The sequence below is a fragment of the Bombyx mori genome, chromosome 11, assembly GCF_030269925.1.
Source record: "Bombyx mori chromosome 11, ASM3026992v2".
NCBI classification, from domain to species: Eukaryota; Metazoa; Arthropoda; class Insecta; order Lepidoptera; family Bombycidae; genus Bombyx; species Bombyx mori.
Window position 1 is genome coordinate 426,870 of NC_085117.1, and position 22,717 is coordinate 449,586.

Genomic DNA, 22,717 nt, shown 5'->3' on the forward strand with positions numbered 1-22,717 from the left:
TCTTCAGTTTCACCCAGCTAGTAATATTGGGCAGTTGGGTATTTTCTTTTGGCTACAGCATCAAGATCAAATCGAAGATCGGCCAGCCAAATGGGGTGTTTTGACTAGCTTAACATATTTTAAACTAAGATCGTATTTATTGATTTATTATACGAGAAACTAACTGTACAACAGATCAGGCAAAGATAGAAAAGTAAAGACCAAACAAGTTCCTACAATTAATGCAACAGATAATGCAGATAGCAAACGAGAATATCTGAAACTAATGACTTAACATGGACAAAAAAGTCACAATACACAAAAGTGTGTCAAGAGCCAAGCCGCTGCTTACCGTTAAGTACTCTCCACAAGCCTCGTTTGAAGAAGGACATGTCATAGCGCTCGGGAAACACCGTGGAGGGGAGCCCATTCCAAAGTTGGATGGTACGTGGCAAAAAAGATCTCTGGAAATGCACTGTGGATGAACGCAGTGGCTCCAGGTAGCATTGATGAACTGTGTTGCATTGGAGGGTCGGTGTGATATGGGTCAATCTTGGATTTTTCTAATATTATTCTGGAAATTTCAAATGCTTCACAGTTCTCTTGGTCACGGACCATGGAGACTTCTCATCCTAGACCTCACATCCTAAACGGTCAGTTTGTAATACCCTTGGGTGTTAGAATGATTTTTTTACTGCCCCTATAGACAGACGAGCATACGGCCCACCTGAAGGTCTGTGATTACAGTCGCCCATGGACTTCAGCAATGCGAGGGGCGGAGCCAAGCCACTGCTTACCGTTAAGTACTCTACACGAGTCTCGTTTGAAGTGTAAATTGTTAATGACAACATGTTTCCGTAGTCCGCAGGATGGTATACACGCTGCTACGTCAAGGTAGACTCTTTATCGTGGGCGGGGCATGGGGGATGGTGGACGAGGCCACCACCAACTACCACGCCGTGATCGATCAGTTCACGTACTCGCTAAGGTATCCATAGAGTCATTCGTACCAGTCCCAAGCTTTACTGGTGGTAGGATGTCTTGTGAGCCTGCCCGCGTAGGTACCACCACCCTGACTATTTCTGCCGTGAAGCAGTAATGCGTTTCGATTTGAAGGGTGGGGTAGCCGTTGTAACTTTAATGAGACCTTAGAACTCGTATTTCAAGGTGGATGGTAGCATTTACTTTGTAGATGTCTATGGGATCCTGTAACCATTTAACACCATATGGGCTGTGAGCCGTCCAAAAAACAAAGCAATAAAAAAGTTCTCGTCTAGTTAGACGTTGAAATTCGACAGTCAACTGTTTTACTGGTGGTAGGACGTCTTGTGAGCCCGTGCGGGTAGGTACCACCACTTCACCTGTTTCTGTCGTGAAGCAGTAATGCATTTCAGTTCGAAGGGTGACAAACTAATGATGACGTCTCAAGGTCTATGGGCTCCGGTAACCACTTAACACCAGGTGTGCCCTGAGCTCGTCCACCCATTAAAGCAAAAAAAATGCGGCGAAAAAAGATGGCGGTACATCCATTCCAGTAAAATGGTATGGTCCAGTGGTATATTCAAGATAATAGTCCAATACCACCCTCATTTTAAAAGACAGATTGCCAAACCAGTAGAGAATATTGTTGAAAAAACGCCATCTCTTATTCGAGCGTCGAACTAGTGTAAATAAATTATTAAAGCGCCATCTGCAATCGCTTACAGGAAACTCAACGCTACGTTCCTAGAGTGCGGGCGTCCGCTGATGGCCTGGCAGGCAGATGTCTATGGGCACTCCCGCGAGATCGCCTCGCTGCTGGCCCAGATGGGCTTCGATGGGCTCTTCATAAACCCGATCAGCTTCGACGATGAGCTGGACAGAATGAGGAGGAAATCCATGGAGTTCTTGTGGAGGGGAAGCGATGATTTAGGTAAGGCCAATACGCTTAGTGCGAGTTTTTTAACGTTCTCGATAGCGTAAAAGTTAACTCGAATTTGTATGGAATCAAAGGCGGATTATCCGTAAGGCAAATTATGCACGTGCCTAGGGGCGTGTAGTTATAAGGGGCGCGCGAGCTCAGAATTTTTAAATAAATAAAGAAAATAACATATCGACGATTAAGAACTAAATGCTGATCTATAATCTAAATCTAGAATAGATTATATTGCACAAGCATTGATATACTCGTATTGTGCAATATTGCGGGTTTGTTTGTATTTCACTCGCGCATTAGCGTAAGTACAAGGGTCCTGGTCTACTAAAGTCTAGGGTTTGATGATACAACGTCATCGTAATTGCAAAAACAACTAGTTAAAATTGATAGTATTATGATGGCCATTTATGGCCGGTACAAGGGATGCAGGCAGCACAGGACCGGTCGTTGTGGCAAGGCTTGGGGGAGGCCTATGTCCAGCAGTGGACGTCCATGGGCTGACAAGAAGAGAAGAAGACAGGGGCGCCGATAAAGTGATTGCATAGGGCGCTCTGGACCTTTAATCCGCCACTGTATGGAGTTGGGCGTTTGTCACCAGAGGCGCTGGTAGTTCAAAGGAATAATGTCCAGGCGCGGAGACTGATATCTACACCCACAAGCTGTTCGACGGGTACTGGTCTCCGCCAGGGTTCTGCTTCGGGAGCTACTGCGATGACCCCCTCCTCATCACTTCGGACTCAGTCTTCAGAAACATCGACGAGCGGGTTCGATGCTTGACCTAATATTTTCTTGAAGTTGAACTTCTATAGGCGCGTTGTGAGTAAAATTTAACTCGCTACAGATTCGTTACGGTTAGAAAGAAAAGATGCAATTCTAGGATGAGCGAGAGTGAGAGAATAGACAGAGCGTCTCGCGAACCACTCGACCGCGGAGAGAGGGAGAAAGCGAGCCAGATCGTTTCTCTTATACAAAGCATTCCCTATTACAAGAGAAATTTGATTTAAGGATGAGAAATGAAGAGAACCACATTACTACACACCGCAAAAGAAGTTTCACTTCTTTCACGCGCGCCATTTTATGTACTTATAAAAAAATGGATTAATTTTTTATATACACTACCGTCAATTAAAAACATCGAACCGTTGATGCTGATACCAAATCAAACGGACCTTTTATTACAAGGATAAATGTCGCTTGTTAAGCGAAATGTCGCTTAAACGAAATAGCCTTCCACCGCTCGATATGTTAGAGTTGTTAGACAAAGACCTCAATATATTTTACGGTAACGTCACCGGCTAAATTCTGTCTCAAAAGTCGTGCTCCGAGAAAGAGATAGATAATTATCTCTAGATTCTCTCTCAGTCCCCCTAAAACCATCGGAAGCTTACACATCACAGATTTGTGTGCCGCATTTCTTCAGTTTCTGTGACGTAGTGTCGATTTATTTGCAGGTCGACCTGTTCATAAAGTCGATCCTCCACCGCCAAGCTCCCTACTACTCCACCAGGAATGTCATGGTGATGATGGGTCAGAGGTTCGGCTACTATGACGCCTCTATATGGTTCGCCAACGTGGATAAATTGATCAAGTAAGTATTTGGGAGGTTTTGTCATGGTCTACCTACGCGGACAGGTGCAGTCTTGCCTATTTGTCTATTTCTGTAAGTCACTGTCTGGTCTATTCAAGTAGGTCATTGGCTTGCCTAATTCAGTAAGTCAATGTCTGGCCTATTTCTGAAGGTCACTGTCTTGTCTATTTCTGTAAGCCACTGTCTTGTCTATTTCTGCTCGAAGCAGTCGGACGTTATGGCTCGAAAAGTGAGACTGTTACATAACCTAATTGAGACTCCGACGTATCCACAAGCCCCGGTAATACAAAACATAATAAACACGTTTCGTATTAAATACATAAATATTTTTGCGAACACGTAATGTATATTAAAGATTCATACAAGGTCACCGACCCCATGCTGATTGAGAACGCATTACATTACGCTTTTTTTCTGAAATCGCGTTAAACAAATAATGTTTATTTCATTGTTACTGTGAACCGCTAAAACGAGATATTATCTATCTAAATTTTTTTTATCAAAAATCATGCTCACGTGCTCTTATAGTCAGGGCAGAATCTCCCTTGCCTCACGTCCTGCCTGATGTACCTTTAAAATGGAGTTTTCTTTACAGCGAAGTGAACAAAAAGAGTTATGAGACCGGAGCCAATATCAATCTGTATTATTCAACGCCGGCGTGCTACCTGAAAGCGGTCTATGACTCCAAGTAATGAAGAATTTATACAGCTTTGTCGGTTGCTCACAAGGGCTAACAGGGGCTCACAGCTCAGTGGGGGCAGCAGTTCCGCGCTCCGATTTGTAGGGACCCGGAAGGGGGGGGTGTCGTAGGTTACCATTGGGATTTAGAAGCTCACGTCCGAGGTACCTCTTTGAGCTGTGTTGAAAGTTTTAGTGCTTTACGAGGGTGATAGCTAAGGGAAGTTCTGTAGTCATTGGAACCGCATGATCCAGATTCAGTTTTATGTTACATTGTTATATCTTTTATTTAGAAAATATTTGGGAGAAACGTAAATTGCTAAGAACAATGATTATCGTTTGAAATAGAAGACGAATGACACTTTTGTCTTGGTCTAATTATAAGCAGGTAACTTACTAGCTTTATGAATATCGTATAATTGACAGATTTGGGGGCGCAGTAGTTTTCGGCTTTGACTGTTTGGCTGAGGACCGTGGGTTCGATTCCCAAGCAAAACATTCCTTTGGCGAACGTCTGAGGTTTAATACCTACATACGTACATATACATATGTGTATTAATATTTAAACGGATCTATGCTCGCGATCGAAGACAGACTACACTGTAGCTATTATTTCTTGTCTTGCAGCCCGACTTTGGACACGAAACAGGATGACTTCTTCCCTATGGCCTACGACAAGTTCTCTCACGCCACCGGCCTGTATACGTCGCGACCCACCATAAAGTACATGGCGAGAGAGGGACATGTATACCTGCAGGTTATACACATACCGTACATTTGTTTAGGTGTGCCTGCAACTGATGAGTCAATTCAAATTGTGTAAATGCGTCATCGTGGCCTAAAGGATAAGAAGCTTGGTACATTTGTATCGACAATACGACTTTTTCGGCCAATCTTTTCTAATGAAATACACACTTAACAAATGATCACGATTGACTTCCACGGTGAAGGAATAACGTCGGGTAATAAAAATAAAAAACCTGAAAATTTTTAATATGCGTAAGTAATTACTGGTGGTAGGACATCTTGTTCTCCCGGATAGGTACCACCATTGTCCTTGGACTTCATATCTCAAAGTGGATGAGCTCTTGTAACCACTAGGTGAGATCAGGCTGTGCCATTGCAACTGAAGCCTGTAGATACCAACTCCATTCTATTTGCAGATGGCCAAGCAGCTTCAGGTCCTCGCCAGACTGTGGAACAACGACCAGCTCTTTGAAGAGTTTCAGTGGGTCATGGGTAATGTTTAGTAAACACATTACATATGACGTCAGACATTCGGGGAATAATAAAGAAATAGACTTTATTTCAATAATTATTTAAATGGACAAATTTACGCACAAATATAATTTGAGCATGTGTCTACCCAATGTTGGTCTCTTCATTTGCACTCCATTCTTTTCGGTCTCTTGCGTTTCAGTCTATACCAATTTTGGTATAAGATCTAATTGTCTAAAATCTTTTTTACTGGTGGTAAGACCTCTTGTGAGTCCGCACGGGTAGGTACCAACACCCTGCCTGTTTCTGCGGTGAAGCAGTAATGCGTTTCGGTTTGAAGGGTGGGGCAGTTGTAACTATACCTGAGATCTTAGAACTTATATTTCAAGGTGGGTGGCGCATTTACGTTGTAGATGTCTATAGGCACCCGTAACCACTTAACACCAGGTGGGCTTTGAGCTCGTCCACCCGTCTAAGTAATAAAAAAATAAAAAAACTTGCGGCAAACTACTCTGTAATATAGCAGAGGTTACTGTCAGGGGACCGCACATGATAATCGATTCAATGCCTATTTCTGCTGTGAAAGCACGCATTCCTAACCTTCAGCACTATAAAGGGGCTCTGCTGAAGCCCTCCGTTTTACCTCCATACCACCTCCACCTCCTGCCATGGGACCAGAGTTCACTCACACTATCCGACATCGTTTACCAGAGATCACTTTTGCCACGTACCATTCGGTTCTGGGATGAGCTGTCACGGCATTCCCCGAGCGCTATGGATATGTTCTAGAAACGCCGATGCGTAGAGTCGTCAAGGGTATAGATGTGCCCTTGGCATTGCTGCCATCCATGAGCATTGAAAACTAGTAACTACTAGGCGGGCCGCACGTCAGCCTACAAAGGTAGCATCAAAGTTCCTCCGTAAACCCATAAAATTCGATCCCTGTGATATGTTAGGACTAATCAGGACTTACTGTTAGAAACTTTAGATCATTGTGTAGCTAGACGACATCATTGTCATTATAGGAGCCTTTCAAGACCACAACATCATCACGGGAGCCATGCACGACTACGTAAAGGAATATTACACGGACAGAATGTATTCCGCCGTGCAGAGGTCCACGTTACTCCTGAAGCAGGCGTTCAAGTGAGCTTTCTTGGTTCTAACTCGAGCTTAGCTATCGCAATGCACGTGCCAGGCTAAAAGTCAATTGCGAAAGTCGTTAGCGGTCGTCTATGATGGGAAGGTCGACATTTAGTGGTGGCCGTATAGCTATTGGCTTATCTTCGGCCAACCCGCGACCACGTCCACCTAATTGGCCACAAATGACGTCACACGTTTACCCCGTCATTTTTTAAAACAAGAGCCGAGCTTAACAAGCCTGATTGCCTCGGCGGTGCAGTAGTTAGAAGTCCAGACTGATGCGCTGTGGATCGCGGGTTCGATTCCCGCATCAGGCAAACATTGTGATTAACAGGTTTGTTTGCTCTTCATCTGGTTATTTATTATCAACATATATATTTTACTGGTGGTAGGATCTCTTGTGAGTACGCGCGGGTAGGTACCACCAGCCTATCTATTTCTGCCGTGAAGCAGTAATGCGTTTCGGTTTGAAGGGCGGGGCAGCCGTTGTAACTATACTGAGACCTTAGAACTCATATCTTAAGATGGGTGGCGCATTTACGTTGTAGATGTCTATGGGCTTCAGTAACCGCTTAACACCAGGTGGGTTGTGTGCTCGTCCGCCCATCTAAGCAAAAAAATAATAATTAAAAGATGGTCAGTCTTTTTTTTAAAGGGATTTTATGACCTGGTAACTGAGACCTTTAAGTCATATCTTATTTTAATTTATATTCATATTTTTATAAAAAACGATATTATGGAGTGAAATGAAATGAAGATGATTAATTTGAGACATTAATCAACTGGGATGAAATTAAATGAAATGAAATGGGATGAAATATAATCTCAGTAAAATGGTGGTCATTTACTAAGATTTGTTCAGTGGACTTTTTGGAGGATCCCGAGAAGTTACGTCCAGCGGCTTTGTTTCATTTTCCCACATTTACAGATATTCATTCACAGATATTAAACAGTTAATAAACCACCGTTATTACACATTTAAACCTGAAGAAACACTAAATAGACAAAATAAAACAAATCACACAACTTAACTCCTCGCGTTCCCGCCAAAAAGTCCGATGGTCAATCTCTGGTACTAATAACACAGAGAATCATAATTTAGAGCCGGATGTATGCGCGTTATTACTATTAACTAAACCTGATTGATTTCTTTCCAGCAAATTGCGTAGGAGCTCACAATCGAACATTTACTACCGGTGCTCTTTCAACGAGTCGAGCTGCGCCAACACGGAGTCACCGCAGTTTTTCGTGAGTATGAATTCACGGATAGATCCTAAAGCTACGTTCACGCTTCAACATCACGCAGCGACACTACCATAGTCTAGTCAGCGAGAAGTCATTATGGTAGAGTACCCACAAATTAGTCGGGACCTTCTTGGGAACAGATCGGACTAACAGAAGTTCGAGTTAAGAAGATGGCAGGGCTCTTATAGAGAAAAACGTTTGCCAGTGGGGTATTCGGATAACGCTACCCGTACTGGTCATCGTTCGCGTCGAACCCGTCGCTTACGACGCTGGGCTCGGCGAGTAAACTAACCCACAGACACAGCCCACTGAGTTTCTCGCCGGATCTTCTCAGCGGGTCGCGTTTCCGATCCGGTGGTAGATTCTGCGAAGCACGGCTCTTGCTAGGGCCCGTGTTAGCAACGTCCTCAGGTTTGAGCCCCGTGAGCTCAGCTACCAGCTCGGTGAATCTAGTATAACCTCTCAAGGCTACTAGAACAAATAGGAAATAAATAAAGTTACCCGTATCAGTCTCAATAATTCGTAATCTTAGTACACAACACGTATGCTTTAAAGGAATGATGAGAGAATATTCCTTATCTTTGTGCATAATGGGAGTTTTTTTTGTATGAAGTTGAAACTTTAGTCCTTTAGTTTGCCGCTAGGGGCGCTGTTCCAAGTTGAAGTTGGAAAGTTTGAGTTAACTTTTACGCGATCGAAAACGTTACAAAATTCGCATTAAGCAAAGCTTAGTGTTAGCACGATAATGCTTTATTTATTGTGTAATATGCGACATATTTACGACTTCACAGGAGATTTATTTAAAGTTTAATATTTGTAAAAACTATCATGACAAAAGAAACTTCTTCAACTATTTGAATTAAAGTTCAAGAAGTCCTACTACCAGTACTAAGTCTTATCCTTAAGGCCACGAAGACTTAAACAGGTTCAACAGGCGGTACTTCTCTTGCTTCTAGATCGTGATATACAATCCGCTGGCGTGGCCGGTGTCCCTTCCCGCGCGACTCCCCGTCGGGAACCACGTGTACCAAGTGTACGGACCAAAACGTCAGTATCAGGAGCAGACCCGTTCGTTGGGCATTTAAAATTAACATTATTATTTCTCACCCCCCCAAAGATTCTCATCATTAACGCCCCCGCAACTGATGTAGGGGGTCCAACACTCATATAAATATTAGCCTATCCATTAAGTACATGTATTTTCTACATGGATACCAAGTTTCAAGTCAATCGGGTGCACGGTTCAGTAGCTATAACGGAACATCCGCAAAAATCACTGTAGATTTATATATTAGTATAGATATTGCTATTCTGATCTACTGGTGGGTGCTTGCGTGTAGCGACCATAGGGTTCTTGGTAGGGGCGCGCCCTCAGCCGCAGCAACCGATCCTCCCCTGACTGAGCCGTCGAGACTTCTTAGATTGGCGAAACTAACGCCACCTGCTCTTTTTTTTTTTGCTTAGATGGGTGGACGGGCTCACAGCCCACCTGGTCACTGGAGCCCATAGACATCTACAAATGCCGTCAAGCACCTTGAGATATGGATTCTAAGGTCTCAGTATAGTTACGTTAGATCTTACGTTAGAACGGACGACTTGGAGACGGTGGAAGGGGCCTTCGAAGATTCAGTAGCACACATACGAAGCTAAATAAAAACGAGTCGTAAACATCAGGCTACATTAAGCAGAGAACACATTCTTTATCCCCAATGCTTACAGTTGAGAAGATTAACTCTTCTATCGTGAGGATCCCGGGCGCCATCTTGGCCATCCCGGAGCGAGCCGCCACAGCCGACCACGAGCTGGTCTTCATGGCCGAGAACGTCCCACCACTGGGATTCAGGTGCGAAAATACTTATTTAAAAATGAAAAAAAAAAGTGTTCGTCTCAGAACGCGCGATAGAAGTGACAACTTAAACTAAGAGAGAGAGAGAGAGAGAGAGAGAGAGAATACATTTTATTGCACACCAAAACACAATTTCTTATCGCCAAAAGCGATCTCTTCCAGACAACCGTTTACTTTAGAGAAATTCTGTAAAATATAAAAATATAGCAGGTATCTTATGGTTTACTATTGACAATACATTAATATAGAAAATGGATATATATCGAAAACTAATCTGAATTGACTATTTAATATTGAAATTGTTTAACTTGCAACAAAGCTTAAGTTATTACTTAAATTTATTGTGTATTAATATTATGTTAATGTAAGGAAAATTGTAACATAAATTGAAAAGATATATAAATGGTTAGGAGTCACATACTCAGTGCCGTTGTCGTGTGCGTGAGAGAAAGAGACGCCAGACAGAATGGCGCCGTAACGCGTCACGTAACGAAGCGGTTTACCCTCCCATCAAAAAACACACATCAAAATCGATTTACCTAGAATAAACTGTTATTGTAACAACTGTGTTACACTCTATTACAATTACGAAGTCTCATTTGACAGATATTATTATTAAGTTATTGTGTGTGTGTGTGTGTTTTTTTTTTTTCATACCTAAGCTGATGGTCTAGAGAGACCATATCAGCGTAATCTTAACTAGTAGGTGAGCTCAAAGGGCTCAAACCTGACGATGAGTCCCGTGAGCTCACCTACTTGTTAAGGTTACGCTAAAATAGCCTCTTAAGGCTATCAGTTTAGGTAGGAAAAAAAAACCTACCTGATGGCGAGTGATTACTGTCGTCCATAGACGTCAGCAACGCCGTTATTTTTTTATTCCTTAAATGGTTCGACGAGCTCATAACCGTACTGTTGATAGGCGACCACAGAAGCCCATGGGCATCAACAACGTAAATGTCGCCGTTCACTTGAGAAACGAGTTTCACGGCTCAGTTCTAAAGGGCTGACTTGCCTTTTAAGTCGAAATGCATTACTGCTTCACGGCAGAAATAAGCAGGGTGGTGGTACCTACCCGTGCGGACTCACAATACTTCCTACCACCAGTAATTACGCAAATTATAATTTTGCGAGTTTGTTTTTTTATTACACGTTGTTATTCCTTCACCGTTGAAGTCAATCGTGAACATTTGTTGAGTACGTATTTTATTAGAAAAATTGGTACCCGCCTGCGAGATTCGAACACCGGTGCATCGCTACATACGAATGCACCGGACGTCTTATCCTTTAGGCCACGACGACTTCAAAAATTAATTGCTTGATTGGCGAATAGTGAAAACCCAAGCTTTTATCTATACATATAAATAAAATTAGAGTGTCTGTTTGTAATATTAAAATAACCGCTTATTACTACATGCATATGAATATATATACGGTACATACACCAAAATAACATTTTTTACAATTTTTGTCTCTGTCTATCTGTCTGTTTGTTCCGGCTAATCTCTGGAACGGCGGGGCCGATTTTGATGCGACTTTCACTAATAGGTAGCTGATGATATAAGGAGTAACTTAGGCTAATTTTTTTAGACTAGCTTCGCCCCGCGGCGTCACCCGCAGTTATTGTCGTACCGCGCGCAACATGACGGGACTCGCCTATCAATAATAAAATTTAATGTTTCCGAAGCGAAGCGAGGGCGGGTCCCTAGTTGTATATAAAAATTAAGTCAGCACTAAAATCGTTTGATGTCTCACAGATCTTACTACATCGAGAGGTCTCGGACGAGAGACGTCAGATCGACGATCATAAAAAAAATCAAAAACAAAAACAAAAAGTATCTAATCAGACAAGTCAACCCCAAAATGGCGGACGACAATCTAATTAATGACGAAGATTATTATTATGACGACGTTACTAGCACAGCTAGAACTGCAAACAGAATTGTTTACGGGGATTTCGGACGTCATAAAAATTATACAGACGGATACGTTATAACTCCGAGACCTAGAAATAAATCATATGAATCGACCACCGGTCCAGAAATTATAGATGAAACAACAGAGATTAAAATTACGACCATAGACGACACTGACGAAGTGAAACAGGGTAATCTGAGCGCAGAGACCACGGCACAGCCATCGTCAGACGCAGTTCCAGAATCTGATCAAGAGCCCTCTGCAGTCGAGAAGGATTCTGATACCAGCACTGATCCGAGGAGATCCGATATGGATAATAATGGATATGTCGTTTCGAAGGATATGTTTATTTCTAATAAGGTAAGTTTTTATCTTTAAAGCCATTTTTTTTATTGCTTGGAAGGGTGGACGAGCTCACAGCCAACCTGGTGTTAAATGTTTGCCGGAACCCATAGGCAACCACGGTGTGAATGCGGCACCCACTTTGAGCACTCATGCACAAGCCCAAATTAACCAATTAGATACCAAATCAACTAAACACCCCATGTCCTGCACGACCCCAAATTAACCAATTAAATACCAAATTAACTAAACACTCCATGTCCCGCACGACCCCAAATTAACCAAATAAATACCAAATTAACTAAACGACCCTTATTTTCCAGTACATCCGTATCAATCTGGACTCCACGCGAAAAATAACAAACCTGACTCTGTCGAACAATGTGTTTCTAGCTTTGGACGTCCAGTTTTACTACTACGCGTCCGACAAACCGACGGATACTGGCCGGACGGACAAAAAAAATCCGGGCGTCTACCTCTTCCGGCCGGTCGATTCAAATCCCATACCGATCTTGGACTTCATCGAGACAATTGTCTACAAAACTCGTGTAGTAGAAGAGATACACTGCGCTTATTCAGATTACGTCTCGTTCGTGGCGAGATTGTACACAGACTTGCCTTATATTGAGGTGGATTGGGTCGTGGGGCCAGTGCCGGTGGAGGACGGGTGGGGCAAGGATGTGTTCTTGAGGTACACGACGGATCTGGGTAACGACGGCGCGTTCTACACAGACGCAAATGGCCGGCAGACCTTGAAGAGGCTCAGGAATCTAAGGGCCACGTACGAGCCGGTCAATATGGACGCGATACCCGGTATTGTTTTTTTTTTATTGCTTAGATGTACGGACGAGCTCATAGCAGACTTGGTGTTAAGTCCGGAGCCTATAGACATCTACAACGTAAATGCCACCCCCACCTTGAGTTATGAGTTCTAAGGTCTCAGTATAGTTACAACGGCTGCCCCACCCTTCAAACCGAAACGCATTACTGCTTCACGGCACAAAAGGCGGGGTGGTGTTACCTACCCGTGCAGATTCACGGTAAACTAGTAGAAACCAGTAATATATTTATTGTATTAATAGAAAAGCTCGAAGATCCTCACACTACCACCCACCCCCCACTTAGACCCACCTACCGTCACGGACAAGCCATTCCAATACCCTTGTTTTATCTTTCCAGGCAACCTCTACCCGGTAACGTCGAAAATATACATAGAGGACGAGCAGAAGAACCTTAGATTCTCGATCTTCAATGACAGAGCCCAAGGGGGGACGTCGCTGACGGATGGAGAACTGGACCTTATGATCATAAGACGGATCCTCACTGACGAAACTGGAACGGAGATGAATCTGAACGAAACTGAATACGACAGGGGCCTGATTGTCAGAGGGAAGCATATACTATACGCGACGAAGATGAATCACAAACCAAACATGATTTACGAGAAGAGATTGGCGAAGGAGATCAGCTTGGAGCCGAAGGTCCTAGTTTCTGAGTACGGTGGCTACGGGCCCTACCTAAAATCGAAGTGGCTGGGGGAGACCAATGAATTTAGTGCGTTAAAGAAAAAACTGCCCTTAGGCATACATTTGTTGTCGATCGAGCAGTGGAACGAAGCCACCGTTCTGATAAGACTGGAGAATTATCTGGAAAAATCCGACGCAATCCGAAGCGGAATCAAAAGGGTCTATTTGAGAGACGTTTTCGTCAATTTGAGGATTAGAAGCATAGCGGAATGCGCGCTTGGAGGTAACGTGTGGCTCAAGGACTGGTCTCCGTTGAGGTGGAACAAGAAAACCGAATTCATGAGAAGTTTCAACGAATACTACGGGCGTTCGAACACAAGTACTGTATATGCTGATGAGCCAAGAATGCTTAGCGAGGGTAGTCTGGAGAAAGGCCTGACGTTGCGGCCACAGCAAATCAGAACCTTCGTGGTCTGGTTCGATTACGTCGATCTTAAACTGGGTAATGTGTTGTGAATGCATTAACCCTTCGACTGGCGTGTAGGTCACCGGTGCCCTACGCGGCGCACTGAAGTAATTATGTCGATTTCTATAACTAAAGCTCTGGGATTGCCTAACTTTGCCCTATTTTGTTTGTTAATAAACGTTTTAGTCTTCTAGATCTCTTAGAAATAGATTTGCTCTTAGTATGATTCGGATTCATCTCTCCCAGACTATTAAATATTCTAGCGCCTTAATAAGAAGATCCAAGACAAAAACTGTCACAAAAATTTTTTATCGCTTAGCTGAGTTGACGAGCTAACAGCCCACCTGGTGTTGAGTGGTTATCAGATCCCATAGACATCTACAACGTAAATACGCCATCCACCTAGAGATATAAGTTTTAATGTCTCATTATAGTTACAACAGCCGCCCCACCCTTCAAACCGAAACGCATTACTGCTTCATGGTTGAAATAGACGAGGCGGTGGTACCTACCCGCGCGGACTCACAAGAGATCCTACCAACAGTAAATAACCAGTACCTATATACCAGTTAAAGAGTTGATCAGAAAAAAATATTATTTCTTTGCAGTTATTAAATGACCAGTTTAATTGAATTGCTATGAAAGCTAATGATCTTTCCAAAGAGCGTGCGATATCAGAGGAAGTGTGAAAGTAGCCCTGGTAATCAACAAATGAAAGAGCGGACGGTTAGCGTGGTATGGACATGTGATGCGTAGGGAGAAGATACATGGGACTAGGAGATGTACGGAAATGGTAGTGCAAGGTAGAGGGGGTACAGGTCGATCGAAGAAGAAATGAATGGTGTGTGAATGACGATATGAGAGAGAGACGAGTGAGGGTTGAGATGACGGCTGATGGAAGAGAAAAATTAGCTGTGCCAACGTCACCTAGTGGGATAAGGTGGAGAAAGAGAAGAAAGCTCGTTCCAGAGACGAATTGCTGAGAGATTGACACTTGGAAGGTGTGACGCGATTAATGTTAGCTAGTAGCTTATAGTTTAACCAGACTTGGACGTTCTTGAAGTTCAAGACCTAAGGATTAATTGTAAAGACGGCCGCCCCACCCTTCAAGTCGGAAATCATTACTGCTTCGTGGTGGAAACAGACAGGGCGGTGGTGCCCACCCGTGCTGGCTCTCAAGACATCTTAGCACCGTAATTACTTGGCAGGACGTAATTAATAATTATTTTCGTTAATACCATTGTCACGATCAAAAATAAAACATTTTATTTGAAACAAAAAGAAACTTTATTTCCAAACCTTTAACGACCACAATCCTTTAAATAACCCAAAAATTTCCCCCACACGTGCCCCTACACTTTACAGCATGTTTTACCGTTGCCACCCCCACCGTCCCCTGCCCCACATCGGTCCCCTTTGTTATTACTTCCTTTCGTGGTTTTGCCTGCCTTGCCACAGCAGCCCCCCTCGCTGGGGGCGCGGTCCCCCTGACCTCTCCTCCCGCTGCCCGCCAGCGGTTTATCTCGTTCATCCCACACCACTACCCCGTCGCAGGCGCATATCCGCTTCGGATTCTGAAAGATTCCCGCCGACCTGGCTATGATGCCACACGCTAATCTGTTTGGAAACGAAACATTTTACCAGTGTACGTGATCACAGCCCAAGGCAAGCGGTTACCGAAGACCGGTGATTGCGCCAATTAATATCATTTTTATATTCTACAACGTGGAATTCGTTCGAGAATATTTGAAGTACGTTTTTTTATTGCTTAGATGGATGGACGAGCTCACAGGCCACCTGGTGTTAAGTGGTTACTGGAGCCCATAGACATCTACAACGTAAATGCGCCACCCACCTCGAGATATAAGTTCTAAGATCTCAGTATAGTTACAACGGCTACCCCACCCTTCGAACCGAAACGCATTACTGCTTCACGGCGGAAATAGGCGGGGTGGTGGTACCTACCCGTGCGGACTCACAAGAGGTCCTATCACTAGTAATTACACAAATTATAATTTTGCGGGTTTGTTTTTTTATTACACGATATTATTCCTTCAACGTGGAAGTCAATCGTGAACATTTTGCTAAGTACGTATATCATTAGAAAAATTGATACCTGCCGGTGGGATTCGAACACCGGTGCATCGCTAGATACGAATGCACCGGACGTGTTATCCTTCAGGCCACGACGACTTCAAAACTTTATGTAAGCGCGTGTTAAAAGAACTGAATGAGGGTAGCCGAGAGCTTTTCGGTGGCTATCCAACCGGGGATCGGGTTAAAGACGCTCAACTCACATCGGTCCCGAGTTCCCGTCGACCCTGGAGGTGCCGTCTCCGCGGCCGCAGTCGTCCCCCCGCTCGGTCACGCCCATAGACCTACCGATCACGTCCCACACCTGAAGCGGGGGCACTCCCATTAGTTCTACAACCAAAGACCCTGACCTAACTTTAGCTGGTGCATTACAAACGCACATGCGAACCAAAAACCGATTTTTTTTTATTGCTTAGATGGGTGGACGAACTCACAGCCCACCTCGTGTTAAGTGGTTACTGGAGTCCATAAACATCTACGACGTAAATGCGCCGCCCACCTCGAGATAAGTTCTAAGGTCTCAGTATAGTTACAACAGCTGCCCCACCCTTCAAACCGAAACGCATTACTGCTTCACGGCAGAAATAGGCAGGGCGGTGGCGCTTACCCGCGCTGACTCACAAGAAGTCATACTACAAGTAATTACGGAAGGACGGAGATCGGACGTCGGGTGTAAGAGTGCAGGGGAGTCGTTTAGTGCAGTAGAGCCCTAAAACGTCGTTAGGCCCGCGGTCTCGCAGTCGCGGACCAGTCCCGCAAACCCCGCGCACCCTCCTAGGTGCGGGGACCTCTTAGGAGGTTCGGCGCCCGGCCCGAAAAAAATATATTCTAAAAGTCTTAAATTGATTGTCATTCTTTTAATTTTAATTCATTTGAGAAAGCAAATATTCAGACTCCTATTTATTTTTCTTTATTTTTTATTGCGTAGATGTATGTGAGTTCTCCCTCACAGCCTACCTGGCATTAAGGGGTTACTGGAGCCCATAGACAGCTACAACGTAAATGCAGCCACCCACCTTGAGATATAAGTTCTAAGGTCTCAGTTTTTACAGTACAATAGCTGCCCCACCACCACACATCGCGACACACAACGATCCAAATAAAATGCGCTCACTTTTAGGACATCATCGACAATCCTGAATGCAGCTCTGCCGTTTGCGTCGGCTGTAATGTTTCCGAGATCGCCGGCGTGCCTCCGATCCGGGGGATCGCCGGGCCCCCCGTGCGGTCCCCCCGACGGATTATAATGCCCCCCTATGGAATTGCAGCCCTGGCGAAAACAATACAATATAATATGCTAATTAAAAAAATCGAATTATTGTACACTGGCGGTATGGTCGCTGGTGAGCCCGCGCCAGTTCCACCAGCCCGCATGTTTCTGCCGTGAAATGGTAATGCAATGTTGATGTCTATGGACTCTGGTGTCTACTGAACACCAAGTGATGTGCTCATCCAACCTCTAAAACAATTAGAAACATGTATGTCCCATGGAGGTGCCTCACGATCAATCTCCACTTCTCCTGGTTTGTGGTGAGCCTGGTACACTCATGCAAACAACCGTCAACTGCCGACTTGACTTGTCTTTACATTTTTTTTATGGCCCCTGTAGGCATATGAGCGCAAGGTCCACCTGATGTTGAGTGGTTACCGTCGTCCATGGACTTCAGCAATGCCAGGGGCAGAACCAAGCCGCTGCCTATCGCTTAATACTCTCCACAAGCCTCGTTTGAAGAAGAACATATCATAGCGCTCGGGAAACACCGTGGAGGGGAGCTCATTCCATAGCCGGATGGTACGTGGCAAAAAATACCTCTGGAAACGCACTGTGGATGACCGCAGTGGCTCCAGGTAGTATGGATGAACTCTACTCCGGTGGCGGGCGGTGCGATGGTAAAAACGATATGAAGGTATCATCTCGAACAATTCCTCAGAGCAATCCCCATGGAACATACGGTACAAAATACAGAGGGAACCGAAGTCCCTCCGCAGACCCAGAGGCTCCAAACGATCCGAATAATGGGACTCTAATAAAAAAACAAAACAAAGAACTGCTTGAGACTGTACCTGACTTAAATCCCCGGACTCATATACGTGGAGCCCGTGCCTCCCGGGGCTTAGTCCGTCGATGCTGCCGTCAGCCACCAGCGGGCCCTCGGCCGTCTGCTGCAGCCTGACCACGCCCAGGATCTTATTGCAGCACGATTGGTCCGAGACCATGGCGACGGCCGATTGTGTTTCTATTTAATAACTAACATTCCTTAAAGCTGATTTAAGACTATACGAGAGGTGGCGTCCTAAAAAGACTAGGAAGAAAGGGAGGACACGCTTACCGACCCCATGCATAGGAAGATCAGGACGAGGAGATTGAATCTTCACGGATTTATAAGAGATCATCATCATTCTCTCAGTCACCCGGGGTCGGCGCATGTTTTCTCCTTCCCTACTCCTCTATCATATACCATTTCTTCGCTCACTTCCCTCTTACATATATCGTCTTTCACGCAATCCATCCGTTTCTTCTTAGGTAGGTCGTAACCCACAGACACAGCCCACTGAGTTTCTCACCGGATCTTCTCAGTGGGTCGCGTTTCCGATCCGATGGTAGATACTGCGAAGCACTGCTCTTGCTAGGGTTCGCGTTAGCAACGTCGTCAAGTTTGAGCCCCGTGAGCTCATCTACTAGTTAAGGTTACGCTGAAATAGCCTCTCAAGGCTATTAGCATAGGTAGGAAAAAAAAGGTTGGGTGCTTAGCTTAGACCTGGAATACTATTATCGTGAAGATGAAAAGCCCAAGTCAAACAGACCGTCAAACCTTCAGTGTGCTTAGTGCAAGTCTTTTAACTTTCTCGATAGCGTAAAAGTTAACTCAAATTTGTATGGATTTGAAACATCGGCTCTTCGCTTGCCGTTAGGGGCGCTAAGGACACTGATCAAGTTTTATTTTTTTAAATCATTGATTACTTCTGTCCCGGTAGCCTTTCTAGTTTCACCAGGACAGGATACCTGTTAGTTCTTCTTCAAACGAGGCTTGCGGAGAGTACTTAACGGTAGGCAGCGGCTTGGCTCTGCCTCTGGCATTGCTGACGTCCATGAGCGACGGTGACTACTTACCATCAGGTGGGAAGTATGCTAGTCTGCCTACAATGGCAATAAAAAAAAAAGTTCGTTATATGCGACAGAATTGTTATGTGTGAAATATACAAAATGGCGGTAGTTAAACCAATATTGAAATTACGACGAATAATTACTTAGGCATTACCAAGTTACCTAAAATGTTAGGAAGGTCTGAGCCAGACAACGCTAGATTAAAGAGTAACATTAATATTGAGTCTACAATCCTTGGAAACCGATGGATAATCTTTATATATATAATTTTACTGTACGTGTGTATGTCACTGAGCTCCTCCTAAACGGCTGGACTGATTTGAATGTTTTTTTTTTTATTCCGTGGCAGCCTGGATGGTTTAGATTCACAAATCAGCCCGTCAGATGACGCTGTAGTGGGTACCTAGGTTATTTATCCTCCAACTAAACGGCTGCATCGACTTGAATGCACGACAGGATTTGTGCAGAACAACGTCTGTCGGGTCCGCTTATAACACTCTATAACGTGACTAGTCATTACCCCCAAAACCTTGGATCACGGCTGGTCTCCCCGTCACGGAGCCGACCACGTCCAGAACGTTCGCGCTTGGGAGCACCGTCTCCACGACAAAAGCACCGTCCTTGAAACCCACCTGGAAATCAAATATGCGCTTCATCCTTCGGGCTTCAGTAGACGCCCGGTGCATTCGTGTTGAGCGATGCACCGGTGTTCGAATCACGCAGGCGGGTACCAATTTTTCTAATGAAATACGTACTCAACAAATGTTCACGATTGACTTCCACGGTGAAGGAATAACATCGTGCAATAAAAATCAAACCCGCAAAATTACAATTTGCGTAATTACTGGTGGTAGGACCTCTTGTGAGTCCGCGCGGGTAGGTACCACCGCCCCGCCTATTTCTGCCGTGAAGCAGTAATGCGTTTCGGTTTGAAGGGTGGGGAAATCGTTTTAAGTACTCTAAAAACTGACACTCAAACTGAAACTCGTGTCTCAAGGTGGTGTTTATGTTATTGACGTCCATGGGGTCCGGTGATCACTTACCACCAGGCGGGCCTTCAGCTCGTTCTCCCATCTAAGCAATACAAATAAAAGGATACTAAAATAATACAAAATTAGGAAATAATGTAACAAGGAATACGTAGTGTTTGTGTGCAAGGAGGGGAAAAGAGTCAGAGACACCAATCAAAGTCACACACTAGCTGCAGAAAAAGGGGGGCCGTGGGAGGTGAGGACCGTGACGGCAGAGGAAACCTGATCATGGCATAACAGTCGGTAACACTCCCATGGTGCTGCGATGTTTCACATACCTCCTTGATTCCGTCGTGAGTTTTCAATGTCTTAATAGTCTTCTCGAGGAACTGGTCATCAACAGATGAATCGAAGTTCACCAGGACCTCTAGCTGTAAAATGAAAGTATCGACTTCAGTCTTCACGTGTATATGTTTACTGTGTGCCTTATATTAATATTATGGCACTCCAGTTCAGAGGAAAGATGAGTTCTGAAACGTTCTTCTGATATACATAATCATAAAATTTGAAAGATTGTTTGAGATGATTGTCATTTTTGCCATCAGACTACCCACAATCGGAGCAGAGTTCAGCTATACTATCTAGAACTACTGCAATTCATCCATGGTGCGATTCAAGATATTCTTTTTCCATGGATCATCTAACTTTGTAATGAACTTCCCTCCAGAGTGTTTCCTGACCAGTCATTCTTCAACGAATTGGGATGGGCCCTGGCATGGCTAACCTCCATGTGTGACGGTGTAACTCACCATAAAGTGCTCTCTTTAACTAACTTTAATTCACCATAAAGTGCTCTTATAAGTTAGTTAAAGTAGCAAAAAAAGGAGTCACGGTTCTTCTTCATCATCATTTCCTCATTACTGAGGATAGTGACCACAAGTGTGAAAGTATTTCTATGGCCTGCTAGATGTGCCTCCAACTCCATCATGGTGGTCCTACTATTGTTTTGTTATGGTTTTCTTTTGTTTATTTAGCTTTTAATCAGAGCTACTATATGTTATCTACACTAGTACATTATGAAACTATATATTGTTTCTATAAAAAAATTACATAAAAAGTGGTAAGGTGTGTTGAGAGCCAGTATGAGTAGGTATCATCACCCTCCATATTATTGCTATGTAGCAGTTGTGTTTTTTGGTTTGAAGGGTGGGACACGCTATGTACTAAAAATATCTATTTAAATAAATCTAAATATTTAGATATGAAATTTCTAGATATGATACTGAAGTGTTGGAGTTTGAATGTGTAAGTCATTACTTGGCAGGCAACACTTGTCACATACACTTTTTGAATATTGGAATGTTTATTTAAATATTTCAAACAGATGATTGTCTTCTCTTCAGTCATGACAATGTGCTTCTCATTTAGATGTGGACAGTGAAACATCCTAGGGTTATATGAACATAAAATATTGTAAATGTGTAAAGGCATAGTGGTTTGTAATATATATTAAGCATGAAGTTAGTGTTTTAAAATAGCCCTTCACATCGAGAGCTCAGTTCCCTCAAAAATAAGCGTATAACATGCGAGATATAGCTCTAGGAGGGTCGACATCAGCGGGCAGTCGTGATCAAAACAAACAAATAACAAAATCAAAAAATCCCTATGCAGCATGATATTAGGGTAAAGTGTGGGATACCAGCAAGGGAGAAAGAAGAAAATAATAGTTATATTGATTTAGGATTGTCCAAAAGTTATTATTTACGCAATAACATTAAGAATTTTATTGTCATATCACATTTCGATAGATTATATTGGATCTATACGATATAAATCACAAACCTTAGTAGTCAGCATCGTTGTTTGTAATATTAAATATATCTTCAGGTATGTACACGTAGGTTTGTACGCATTTAAAATAAAAACATAAAAAAATCGGAAAAATTTCTAGAATTCAAAACTATTCTATCTATCTATCTCTTAGGTTTCAAAACTATTCAAAACCAATTGTTTTCTTCGGTTGACAAATGACTCGGCGGTGATCAGCTGAGTAGCGCTATTTCTCAAAGAGGAAAGACGAAAGCATCACACCATACTGCCTAATCTTTTATTCAGTTCTATGAAAAATGATACGAACATAATGAAGTAAAGTAAATTTATTTGAGCCTCTAACTAACCAATTGAAATGAAATGTAATGAAATGAGATAGAACGAAGTAAAGTTACAGTAAAATGGTGATCATTCGTTGAGATTTTAGGGGATTTTTCGGATGAAACAGAGAAGTCACGTCCAGCGGTTTTGTTGTCTCATTTTATTAATAACAGTTAGGCAGCTATCAAAGAGCATAAATATGAGGACATTAAACCAGGCGGCCGGTTCCGCTAATGACGTTATCACGTTAAACTATCGTCCGTAAACCGACTTTACAGACAACCAATTAATTTTTTACCTACCTATTACGACGGATAAGTAGGCTGACTGGCTCAACCTGAGAGAATTTGCTGACACTACTACATTATTGGTGGTAGGACCTCTTGTGAGTCCGCGTGGGTAGGTACCACCACTCCACCTATTCCTGCCGTGAAGCAGTAATACGTTTATGTCTGAAGTAACTATACTGAGACCTTAGAACTTAATTTCAAGGTGGGTGGCGCATTTATGTTGTAGATGTCTATGGGATCTAGTAACCATTTAACACCAGTTGGGCTGCGAGCTCGTCCACCTATGTAAGCAATAAAAAAAACAC

General features: G+C 43.5%; 2 protein-coding genes across 2 annotated transcripts; one reads left to right on the forward strand and one right to left on the reverse strand.

The window, feature by feature from the left end:
• Positions 1–1,694: 1,694 nt before the first annotated feature.
• On the forward strand, positions 1,695–15,085 carry LOC101736644 (lysosomal alpha-mannosidase). Its single transcript, XM_012692675.4, has 13 exons — positions 1,695–1,891; positions 2,525–2,658; positions 3,346–3,482; positions 4,078–4,170; positions 4,788–4,917; positions 5,324–5,399; positions 6,404–6,524; positions 7,679–7,769; positions 8,723–8,813; positions 9,486–9,609; positions 11,367–11,886; positions 12,192–12,681; positions 13,048–15,085. The coding sequence occupies exons 1-13, from the start codon at positions 1,726–1,728 to the stop codon at positions 13,848–13,850; spliced, it is 2,976 nt and encodes a 991-aa protein (XP_012548129.4). The 5' UTR covers positions 1,695–1,725; the 3' UTR covers positions 13,851–15,085.
• On the reverse strand, positions 15,064–22,039 carry LOC134198711 (copper chaperone for superoxide dismutase). The gene is made up of 7 exons (XM_062670919.1): positions 21,814–22,039; positions 20,310–20,402; positions 19,521–19,632; positions 17,959–18,131; positions 17,009–17,164; positions 16,098–16,198; positions 15,064–15,417 (listed from the first exon to the last, which is right to left on the reverse strand). Exons 1-7 carry the CDS (start codon positions 21,826–21,828, stop codon positions 15,153–15,155), a joined length of 915 nt encoding a protein of 304 aa, XP_062526903.1. The 5' UTR covers positions 21,829–22,039; the 3' UTR covers positions 15,064–15,152.
• Between the last annotated feature and the right edge of the window lie 678 nt (positions 22,040–22,717).

Bases quoted from the DNA above. Each gene is read 5' to 3' on its own strand.
- LOC101736644 (XM_012692675.4), top strand. From the start codon at position 1,726: ATGGCCTGGCAGGCAGATGTCTATGGGCACTCCCGCGAGATCGCCTCG. The intron at 1,892-2,524 runs GTAAGGCCAATA...AATAATGTCCAG, and splicing joins GAGGGGAAGCGATGATTTAG to GCGCGGAGACTGATATCTAC. The intron at 12,682-13,047 runs GTATTGTTTTTT...TTATCTTTCCAG, and splicing joins CAATATGGACGCGATACCCG to GCAACCTCTACCCGGTAACG.
- LOC134198711 (XM_062670919.1), bottom strand. The intron at 17,165-17,958 runs GTACAGTCTCAA...TGTTTTCGCCAG, and splicing joins AGTCCGGGGATTTAAGTCAG to GGCTGCAATTCCATAGGGGG. The intron at 16,199-17,008 runs GTGAGCGCATTT...CCCCCGCTTCAG, and splicing joins TTGTCGATGATGTCCTAAAA to GTGTGGGACGTGATCGGTAG.